Source organism: Zingiber officinale, chromosome 9A, assembly GCF_018446385.1.
Source record: "Zingiber officinale cultivar Zhangliang chromosome 9A, Zo_v1.1, whole genome shotgun sequence".
In the NCBI taxonomy this organism is placed as follows: Eukaryota; Viridiplantae; Streptophyta; class Magnoliopsida; order Zingiberales; family Zingiberaceae; genus Zingiber; species Zingiber officinale.
The window spans coordinates 131,112,888-131,124,599 of record NC_056002.1 but is presented as its reverse complement, the minus strand read 5'-3'; the positions used below and the strand labels follow the sequence as shown (position 1 = coordinate 131,124,599).

General features: G+C 38.0%; 1 protein-coding gene across 1 annotated transcript; it reads right to left on the bottom strand.

Moving 5' to 3' along the window:
* Nucleotides 1-210: 210 nt before the first annotated feature.
* Nucleotides 211-4,118, bottom strand: LOC122020038 (gamma-glutamylcyclotransferase 2-2-like). The gene is made up of 9 exons (XM_042577745.1): nucleotides 3,921-4,118; nucleotides 3,145-3,291; nucleotides 2,981-3,057; nucleotides 2,157-2,213; nucleotides 2,012-2,068; nucleotides 1,880-1,920; nucleotides 1,717-1,788; nucleotides 1,402-1,481; nucleotides 211-601 (listed from the first exon to the last, which is right to left on the bottom strand). The coding sequence occupies exons 2-9, from the start codon at nucleotides 3,251-3,253 to the stop codon at nucleotides 438-440; spliced, it is 657 nt and encodes a 218-aa protein (XP_042433679.1). The 5' UTR covers nucleotides 3,254-3,291; nucleotides 3,921-4,118; the 3' UTR covers nucleotides 211-437.
* Nucleotides 4,119-11,712: the final 7,594 nt, after the last annotated feature.

Sequence of the window (11,712 nt, the reverse complement as noted above, 5' to 3'; positions counted from 1 at the left end):
TTTGGAGAAGAGGTGGTGAGTTGCATGGAGTAGGAAGTTACAGACTTTAGCATCGTTGTAAGAGCAAAGGATCTTCGAGGGTTTGGAGAGGAAAGGTTTTATGAATTTGATGAGATAAAATCCAAAAGCATAGAATGATCTATATAATTTTCAGTTTAGTCCAGAATGGGCTTGGGTTACTCATGTTGGTTTGGGGTAAGTTTGGCACAATAGAAGAAAAGCTTGCAATCTCAACTCACAATTCATATCGTTTTCCACTGCACACCATTTAGTCGATACAATCTACTATAGATGCTAGGCAGTAATCACTACTTGAGATTTGAAAAGGTTGGGCAGTTTCAGTATTACAGAATAGAGCTTTGCTCGAGCATGCATATAGTTGATACGATCTTCCTTTGGTTTGATGACGATCTTCCTTTAGCATTTGATGTTTGCACTTATCTTGAACTCGCAACGGCAGTCTCAGGGAGGCAAGCAATGTTGATCCGAGGCAGATGGGATTTGGTTGAGATACGCGGGGAAGTTATCTTCTTCTCTTTAAGCTTTGCGAGCACTTTTCTAACCTCGTTCGCCAACTCAATCACTCTTGCATCTTCATGGCCTGCATTTATCCTCTCGATGTTACCAACTGATTGGTTATTCAAGTAAAACTCTAAAGTAAACATTATGATCATCATCAAACCAAATTTGTTTCAACTATTTAAAGTCGACTACATGAATTTTATGGCTTCTAAGCTACCGTGATTGGCACAAATGAAAGATCTTGTATTAGAGAACATTTCATTTTACCCTTACAACTTACCTATTGTTACCTCCGATTATATCGCCTCTCTAACACCCATGAACCACAACCCGAAATCCATTAAATCATTAGGGTTTGAGAGCATAAGGCTATATAAATAGCACATGTAATATAGTAAAGGAAGGTATGCCTTCACAAACCCCAAATTCCTTTCATCTCTACATTTGTTTTTTTATCTTCTTTCTTGAAGCACCAATGATGACTTAGGCATCGGAAAGGGCCTAGCCAAATAAACTCCTGGGGAACTCTCTGATGCTTGTTATTCTCGCACACCTATAATTTTAAAACCCCATCAAAAGTTCTAAAATTATCAAAATTCCCGAATAGGGGCGCGATGAACACACAAAACTATGGCATTTCTGAAACTCTATACCAATTTTCAGTGAGATGGAGCAACAATCACAAAGACTTGGGGGGCAACGCTTAGTTTTTCTTCTTTAGGGGAGCATTTTGATGTTGTTGAAATTCTGAGGAGGTTCTCGAAAAGGAAAGTAAATCCTATGAGCAAATCGAAATTTTCCTTCATATTAACTTGGATCAAACAACTGATAATAGTGTGCTATGTGAGTGGCAGAAGGAAGTCAAGAGATGATTCATACCTATTTCAAGCATTGCCTTCTCTAGTAGAAATAAGTAGTCTCTATTGTTCCCACATGGACCACTTGCAGTGGCAATTTGCCTGAAAATTAGCACAGAGCTTGGCTAAGAATTTAAAAACTAGAAATAAAAAAATAAAAAAGGAATTTTTTGATTCATTAATGGAATTTTTTCATTTCACCCTTAACCAACACCATTACTTTCACTTGATGGAGAAGCGATGAAAATTAAAGATGCAAATGACTAGGAGTGAAATGACAAAAGTTTGAAAACATTAAAATATTTTGATGATTTTAAAATTTCCCTCTGTATGCTACCTTGCCATATCCTGCAGAGGAGCTGGACCTAAGTAATATCTGTTGGCTTCTTTATCAGGGGTGGATATGAAACTGCAAATATTGAAAAGATAATTTAACTCAAATGGAAATGCAAACGCAGATATTTGTGGGAGAAAAAGATTGTCACCAAGTTGGTTCTTACACAAGGACTCCTGTTATTGCTGGCTTAAATGGATCATCCTCCTAAAAGAATATTTTTGCATTACACAAATTTCACAAATAATAGGAAAAGAAGAAGTAACAGTAGCATCAATCAAGAGTCTGAGATCCACACCTTGTAAAAGTCCACAAACACCTTCGTGTCATACTCGCACTCTCTTCTCTCCAAATACTGAGATGTTCAAGTGAATAATTTCGCAACTTTGTTATATGTACAATAGAGATATCATCAGGAGAACAACCGATGAAATAATGTTAACCTGCATTGCTGCTTGTTCTTTTTCTTGACCTCCTTTAACGCAGTATGCAGCACCCCACTGAGGTAAAAGAAAATAAGTTTAAGAGATAGATATGTAAGACACTTGTTTGACAGAACAAAACCACTTAAAAACTAAAGTCTTATTTAGAGATTCTTGTGTTCATCTGTCAATTGTAAACTTGTTCAATCGTGGTCCGAAAAATCATTTTGAACTGGGGTTTGGGTCTTCACAGGAATAATACTGTGGCAGTGTTTGCTGTTCGGCAAGTGAGGTAATAACTTTCACCCAAGCTAATCGGCACGGAATGATTTTCAAAAGCATGGTTTAAATTAAATATATGCCGATCAGTTCTCCAGCAACCATAACTACCATCCCTTTGTGTTTTGATCATCTGTCTGTTTGTCATATATCAAATAACAATTAGAAACTAAAATTTAAAGCAAACATTCAGTATTAACTTTTTAAATATACAAAAACCAACTTATATTTGGCAAAAGTCAACTTGCAACGACCATGACCAGTACACATCAATTTTGTTTAGTCCGAGAAGAAAGATATTGATAGATAGTAGCTACTCATATGAATCCATGGATGTTACTGATATATCACTCAGAGTAACAAATACAGCAACATATATTCCTTAGTGTGTCATAATAGGCAATGAATTATTAGTACTTTCTGGCACACAGAAGCAACTAATCAATTGATCACACATGTAAAACACAAGCAGAAAATTGCTAATATAAGCCAGGTAAATGGGATTTAGATAGCAAATGCATGATCCCGCCCTAGATAGATAAACCATGACCCAAAAAATTTCTTACACAGACTGCTTTGCTCTTTGATTCCAACGTGCAAGTTCTTGCTGGATTAGCTGGTGTACCTCTGTGGTCTATGCATGCTGCAGAGGAGGAAGGAAATATAATTCTGTAAAATACTTCACATGTAACGCCGATAAATATCCTATAGGCAAGGAAACAACTGTTACCAAGATCAAAGACACGTCTATAATCTTTGATGAAGCCTACTATTCTCTCATCAAAATCAAATCCAGGGTTCCAAACCAACGATCCATATCCAAAAACCCACAACACCATCGTTATTTAGCTTGGTAGGATAGTGATCAGTGAGCTTCCTGCGAAGACAAAATCATGCATAGCATCAATGCACAGGACCGATTTGCATAATTAATGTTTAGAGACAAGAAGTTTGAACAAAATGCAACAATGATTATGCGCGAAACCATGCTGCCGACAATAATCTTTGTAGTACAATAGCCAAGGAGACGAGATTGGCTACTCAAGCATGACTAGAGGAAGGTAGAACTAACAGAACTGAATAGTTGATAATCACAAATATGGCATCATGTTTTATGAAGGTCCAAGTAAGCACAATTGAAGGAATTGTCAAATACTTGATGAATAGATCATAACTTTCTTCTCTGATCATCTTCCATTTTAGTTACTTGTCTCTCCCAGTCATGATTGTTTTCCCCCTCGTTGCATTTAAACTAGAAATTTCTCATTTTGACTATTTTGAATCTAGGATTTGGCTATTCAAGATCGGATCTTTGTTCACTAAACATTTATTTGAAGCTACCAGTTTCCCATTTTGATTAACTTGATGCTAGAAGAAAAATACCGAACCATTGTACGCTAGCAGTGAATATCATTATCAGTGTGAGACTGTCAGGAAAGGTCAGTAAACAAATCAATGCGACTCTTAGAGATCACCTTTACAGAGAAAGTTTCGATTCTCAAATACCTGGTGTCTATTCACTGGCGCTGTCGCCGTCGCCGGGGAACCGGAGCCGCGAGAGTGGGAGAGAGAGAGAGCGCGAGCTTGGACTAGGGTTTCACCGAGATTTGCACCGAGGCGAAACCCTAGCTCTTCTGCTCGCTCTCCTCTCTCTCAGATTTGGGCTTCGAGAGGGGAATAAGGCAATAGCAGAAGCTGTAAATAAATAGGAACATGTGGAAAGGATAAGACCGACAGGACACGTGTGCATCCGGCTGTCATCACCACGTGATCAAGCCACGTGAGGATTGCTCCGAACTACTGACTAACACATGAGGTGTTATCATCAATGAAATTTGGAGTTCGAATCTCGGTTAAATATTTTCTTTATGTGCTAGTCACTATTCCAAAGACTAGTAGTCGTCCGTGATTTATCTTCTCTGTGTTGATCCTAAGATGAATTGACGGAAGTACTGGAAACAAGCATATTCATTTTTTATCACCAATAAAAATTGCTATATTTGTATCTGGATTCGAATTTCAATTATAGTATATTTATAGAGTTTGGGCTATCGGCTATGTACACTTTTTAATTTATATCTGTGATTGATAGAAAAAAAATTATAAAACCGTGTGAACAATGAAATTAATTGGATTTTTATATTAAGATTGTTGTATTTGGGATGAGTGAATCTATTTTTACTATCGAATTGATTTTTACGATTGTGAATATGACTGTATTTATTAGTAAGAGGTTCATAAACGATGCAGAGGGTCTTTTCAATTTTTCAAATATTTAAGCATCAAATTATAATTTTAGTGAATTAATAAATAATTTTTTTAATGAGTGATTGATATAAAAATATTAGATTGATGGATTATCCGTTACGAATACTTTTCGATTTATCTTGTGATCGATGAAAAATTTCAGTGGAATCGAATTGATCACTCTCAAAATTAGTAGACATAAACTGAATACCTAGTACCAACTAAAAAAACTATTCACTAGTAAGAGGCTCTGAGGTAATGATGTAGCGGTAAAGCTCATTCTCAGTTCCTATTGAGTCTCAGTTTTGAAAAATTAACGGATAAATTTTCCTTAATGAGTAATTGACTTAAGAATATTGGGCTAATGGGCTCCCTACAAGCGTTTCTTGATTTACTCTGATAGTTGATGAAAATTTTCTATGAGACCAAATCGATTGCGCCCAAAATTAGTCGGCGTAAACTAGATACTTAGTGGCAGCTATATATAAAAAAACAAACTATTTGTAGGTAAGATATAAGTGCCTCGAGGCACGATGAGATGGTAAGGCAGGATAAATCCAACGACAAGGGTTTGATTCTCATTTAGTGCATTCTCAGACGTTTGCAGTGGTTGAACAACTGATGATGTCGGCCTATGAACCATCACACTTCTTGAATTTGCAATTGGTGGGCAGGATGTGAGGTCAGACCATCTATCTCAAGATTAGTTGGGTTGTAAGATCTGAATATCTGGTATAAAAAAACTCGTAAGTGGTAAGTTCCCCTGGGTATGATACAGCAACAATGACACTCCAGCAGTTTCTAAGTACTCATAGTTCAAGTCTCAGCTATGATGCACTGCACTATGATTTCCTCTAGTGGAACGAAGATCCAGAGACGTTAGTTGTTAGGCGATGAGACGCTTACACTTTCAGATTTATCTTGGTGGTCAGTGATATACTTTTGTCAGTTGGATTAGTCACTTCAAGGATTAGTCAGTTAAAAAAATTAAATACTTGTATTAGAAAAAAATTATTGATAAGAGGTAAGCTCCCCAGAGGACTTGGTGGGGGTAGTAAGAGATAAGCAACTAAGGTTCAATTCTCATAAGGGGTACACATCATTAAACTACTAGTGAAGTTGGGGTGCCACGTCAGGAGCCACCATGTTTCTTGGATTTACTTGGTGAGAGGAATATGAGAGCAAACCGTCTACCTCAAGATTAGTTAGGTTGTAAGATGATACATGATATTAAAGAAAATGGTAAGAGGTAAGTGGACGAGGGTTCGATTTCCATGCAGTGCAAATAAACGTCTACAGTTCTTGAACCACTTATGGTGTTAGGTCGTCCTTGTGGTTCGTCTATGCTTTCAGGATTTACCCGGTGGTTAGTGAGAAACTTCCATAAAGTCAGATTGACCATCTCAAGTGAATGAAAGGTTGAAATACTTAGACACTTGAGCTTTTTTCTTTCTCACTAGTAAGAGGTGGAACGAACTCCTTATGCAACAAGGGTTCAAATCTCACTCAAGCACATTACACCTAGAGAGATTAAAAAAAAACTTATGACGCTGGGTCATTCGTTAGGACCCATACATCTGTGCTTCTCGATTTATCCCGATAACCAGTGGAAAATTTCCATAAGGTTGAACGGTCACCTTTAGGATTAATTGAATCATAAAAGCTAGATATTTGGATTAAAAAATAATAAAATATTATTCTCTATACCCATTTGCACTTAAGGCTATATATGAAATAAATATTCATGAACAAGCTTAGTGTTCGACTTGGTAAGAGTTTATTTATATTTGTTTAATATAAAATCAATTAAATAAATAATTTGAACAACCAATTAAACTAACAAACAAGATTGAACATGTGTATTCAGCTCATTAATGTTTATGAACAATATCGTGAACATGTTTGTAAATAATATTCATCAATAAAATTCTTATCAATATATTAAATAAATAAATAAAATTTAAAATGAATAAACAAGTTTGTATTATCAAACTCAATAACTAAGCTCAATAAACAACTAAACAAGTTTAAAATATAAAAGTTTCAAGCAATTAGACAAACTTAAATTGAGGGTTCAATAACATCTAAACGAACCATGTTCAAGCTAAGCTTGAACCAAACTCAAATTCATAAAAAAGAAACCAAGTCAAATTTGAATAATCATTTCAACGGCTTGATGTATTTTAGGCTCAACTTGACTTTGATTCGGTTACCTTATTAAACAAGTTTGAACTCGACTCGTTTATAGCCCTATCTACGCTTGTGATTTATCTTGATGGCTAGTAGGACACTTTCATGGAGCCAGTGTTGGTTGCTACTGGAATATCATACCGGTTCCCCTGTACAAAAATTTTGTACAAGTCCTGAACCATTCCTAACAACCTATTGTGTTCTTTAGAAATTAAATTTGGAATCGCAAACAAAACTTAACATTATTGATTACAAATTCAACTTATCTGTTCTTAGTGGTTTAGACTTAGATCGCAAACGATGCTTAATATTATTGATCCAAATCCACCCATGTTACAAATTCAATTAAATATTAATTTCAGAGATCGACTTCCAGTTTAAACATAGCGAGACACTAGGCCTTCTTGGGTATGGGAGCATCCACCACTTCCTAGACAAAGCCTTTCAACGAAATTTAATATTTAATTTCCTTATAGTAACCCTAGGTTTAACCAAAAAGTGTTGGTGCAATATCCCTTAGGTCAAGGTTGACTGGTTTGACCAAGCTTGAGTCTTGGTCATAGTTTCGATGTTTGACAATACATGTAGACACATGGACAATGCAGGTGCAGTTGCTCATGTGGGGAGATTCTGATCAGGGACTGATCAGTGTGAATGAAGAAAAGTCAAGTAGGTATACCTGACTGGGTGAAAGTCCTAGTGAGTGAAGCTAGGCAGATGAAAGTCCTAGTGAGTGAAGCTAGGCAGATGGAAATCCTGGTGAGTGAAGCCAGGTGAAAGTCCTAGTGAGTGAAGCTAGGCAGTATGAAAATCCTGGTGAGTGAAGCCAGGTGAAAGACCTAGTGAGTGAAGCTAGGCAGATTGAAAACCCTAGTGAGTGAAGCCAGGTGAAAGACCTAGTGAGTGAAGCTAGGCAGATTGAAAACTCTAGTGAGTGAAGCTAGGTGAAAGTCCAAGTAGGTCAAGAGAGTGACCGGATACTTGGCATGAAAGAAAAGTCCAAGTGGGTCAAAGGGATTGACCGGACACTTGGTGAGGGAGTCCTAGCAGGTCAAGGGAGTGACTAGATGCTAGGCATGACGTACCAACAGGTTAAGTTTGACCGGATGTTGGTTTGGGAGGTTTGGGACTTGGTTTTGGGCAAAAACCAGGCTCTGGATCGATCAGTGGATCGATCCAGAGGTCCCAATCGATCAGTGGATCGATTGGGACGCTGCTGCTTCGCGCGATAAGCGCTGGATCGATCCGTGGATCGATCCAGGCGTTTTTCCAGAGCACAGAGGCGCTCTGGATCGATCCGTGGATCGATCCAAAGCTTCCCCGATCGATTGGGAATAATCGAATCGATTGGGATCCGACCGTTGCGTCGTATTTGAGCCGCAGGCGAGTGTTGTCTTCGGCATCACTTCACAGATTCATTTCAGATCTTCACCAGCTCCTCCACAACTCTTCTCAAGCTCGAGATCGCCAGTTCTTGAAGGTTCTTGGAGGCACTTCCAAGTCAAGAGGCGGATCAAAGCAAGAAGAAGAAACTAGGGTTAGGGTTTGTGCACTCATTGTAAGCTTGTAAGCTTGTATTTCTTTACTACCCTTTCTTCTTCTTGTATTGAGTCTTGTAGGGCTTCTCCGCCCTTGGTAGTTACCATAAAGGAGAGTTTCATTAGTGGAGGGTGTGTGCGTTGTGTGGATCCTTGGATTAGTCACCTCCCTTGGAGGTGGATACCAAGTAAAATCCAAGTGTTAGCGTGTTTGTATTTGTTTCTTTGTATTTCCGCTGCGCATCCTTGAAGAAACAAGCAACGCCGAGCAACGAGCACGCGAAGAGCTATTCACCCCCCCTCTAGCTACTTTTGGTCCTAACAGGTGGAGAGCGAGACCGCTCTTCACCGGAATCATCGCCGGAAGGGTCAAGCATAACAAGAAGAGCTAGAGGGTGAAGAAGTTGAAGCAAAATTGTCAAAGTCAAAGAAATTCAAAAGCTCAACTTCTACAATGGAATTCCGAGATGGGCTCGGATTCGACACGAGGGTGGCTCCACCATACACTTCCACGAGCTTCGATTCTTGGAAATCAAGAATCTAAAATTTTCTTATGATGGAGATAGAGCAATGGTTTGCTCTTATGGAAGGCTTCAAGACTCCAACAAACTCAAAGGGCAAAGTTCTCAAGAGGAGCAAGTGGAGTCAAGAGCAAGTCCAAAGGTGCGAGGCCAATGACAAAGTGACCAAGCTTTTGGTCAATTTATTGCCAAGCGTCATTCTTTGCAAAATTGGAGAATTTGAAGATGCAAAGGAATTGTGGAGTAAATTGGCCAAGCTTCATGAAGAGATCCCCTCCACTGTACAAGAGCAAGAAGAATCCAGAGAGGGTGACTCTTTGGAGCAAGACCAAGAGGAGGACTCCGAGGTTGAGAGATGCTCAACCTCCGAAGAAGAAGTCCAAGAAGAAGCTTCATCTTCAAGGGAGTGCAATGAAGAGAACAAGGAGGGAGCATACTCCTTGTTCCATGTACAAGATGATGAAGCCTCCACCTCTAGGATTGAGGGGGAGCAATCTTCATTGACACCGGATCAAGAGCAAGAAGAATCGTCTACATCCGGGTCAAGAAGAGAAGAGGATGAAGAAGCTTCCACCTCCACAAGTCAAGAAAAATCAAATGGAGGAGCATCACTATCGGATCAAGAGGAAGTCTCTACATCCACATCACATGGAGGAGAAAGCGCCACCCCTACACAAGAAGGTATAAATGTTTCAATTAAAAATAAAAAACATATAATATGTTTTGAGTGTAGGAAAAGTGGGCACTACAAGAGCAAGTGTCCCAACTTGGCCAAGAAGAAGGGTCAAGTGACACGAAAGGGCAAGGAGAAGCCAAAGGAGACCACCCCCGGGATAAAGAAGAGCAAGGAGCACATTGTGTGCTTCTTGTGTCAATAAAAAGGGCATTACCGAAGTCAGTGTCCCAAGGGAAAGAAGATGGTCAAGGCTCAAGGAGGCACCAGTCAAGGGGGAGCTTCCAAGGTAAAGAAGAAGGTAACATTTATTGAGCCTACCCCTCTACGTTATGGTAAAAAGCATGATAGTTCAAATTTTTATCATTTTAATACAATTTACCATAAGAATAGAAAGCATGAGGGCATTAAGGAAAAGCATGTGGCCCTACATGCCAAGACTACCCAACCTAAGGTTAGGAAGGTAGATAGACATTTGGGCAAAAACACTAAGGATAATAGATACAAGCCCAAGAATAAAAATACTCATGGATCAAATGAAAAATCAAATACTAAGGACTTAGTAAGGGAAAATCAAGTCTTGAGGTCAAGACTTGATAAATTAGAAAAGACCCTAAAAAGATTGGAAAATATCCTATTAGGGCAAAATGAGCATAACCTAGGTTTAGGGGTACAAAAGCCATCCAATGACCATAGAGGTTTGGGATACAAACCCAAAGCTAAAAAGGATGTGTCTAGTTATCATATGGTTCCATATAGTTATGGAACAAACCCTAAGTCTAGAGGTCAAGTCAAGGATACAAGGGAAGATATCCCTAGAAGTATCTTTGCAACCAAAGTGACTAAGACTTCTAAGAAGTCTAAGAAAGTCACCAACAAGGTCACAAGGGAGGCTATCCCTAGAGTTGACATAGAAAATGTGACCAAGGCTTCTAAGAAGCCAAACAAGGTCACTAGGAAGGTATCTAGGGAAGTTATCCCTAGTGAATACCTAGAGCATCCAAGGAGCACCAATAGGTGTTGGGTTCCTAGGAGCATTTTCTCTATCCCATAAATGGGTTAGAGAGTGTCAACTCTAAGTGAAAGGGTAGTTAACCCAATCATAAAGAAATTGACACTCAAGGAGCATTTTCAAGGTTTTTGTTAACCTTTGAAAATGAAATTGAATTATTATTTACTCCTTGAAAGAGTAAAATGTGCCTAATGGTGAAAATTTGATTTTATCTTAAAATGGCATAAATTGGGAAAACCTAGAGAAATACCAAGTTGGGATTTTGGTATTCTCTTAGAAATTTAAGGCAATCCGGGCCTTGATTTATGTGATTATTCTTGAGGAAAAATGGAATATGCCAACATTTGAGGATATGCTTAATTTTTAAGTGGCATAAACAAATCAAGAGAAATAGAAATGTCAATTTAGGTTTTGGCATTTCTTTGAAGCATTTAGGGCAATCTAGGTTTAACATTTTAAGTTAAAACAAGTGATATATTTTGGGTTAGCTAAGTGGTTAAGGATACTTAGATATGTAATCTAGGTATATTTTACTTATGCTAAACCTTGCCATGATTATTTGCTCATCATATGTCATGACATCATGTCTATTTTTGCATTTATGTTTTATTATGAAAAATCCAAAAATACCATGTCATGACATTCATACATCAAGTAGTTATAGGATATTCTCTTTTGAAAATTATTTCATCTTGATGTATGCCATAACATAATCATGCATTAAGTTTAAATTCCTTGAAATTAAGGACAAATGGCATTTAACATAACTTATTAACAAGTGACATCCTAGGTGGATGTTTAATATCTTTAAAATGCCTAGATAGGTATGCATGATCCCTAGAATAGGGTAAAACCAAAATCTCACATCTCACAAGGACTATAAGGTGACTTGTATGTGTTTAAGTGCACATTAGATACAAGTGAGATGTTAGGAAGATGAACAAAACTCAAGATGTTGATTTAGTGCATTCTTCTGAGTTTTAGGTTCATCAAAACACATAGTTATGTGTTTTACCATCATTGGGAAAGCTAATGTACAAGTCATGTGCATTAAGCCCAAGGAACATGGTGGGATATTGGTTTGAAAATGTTTTCAAAATGATTTTGGAAAACATTG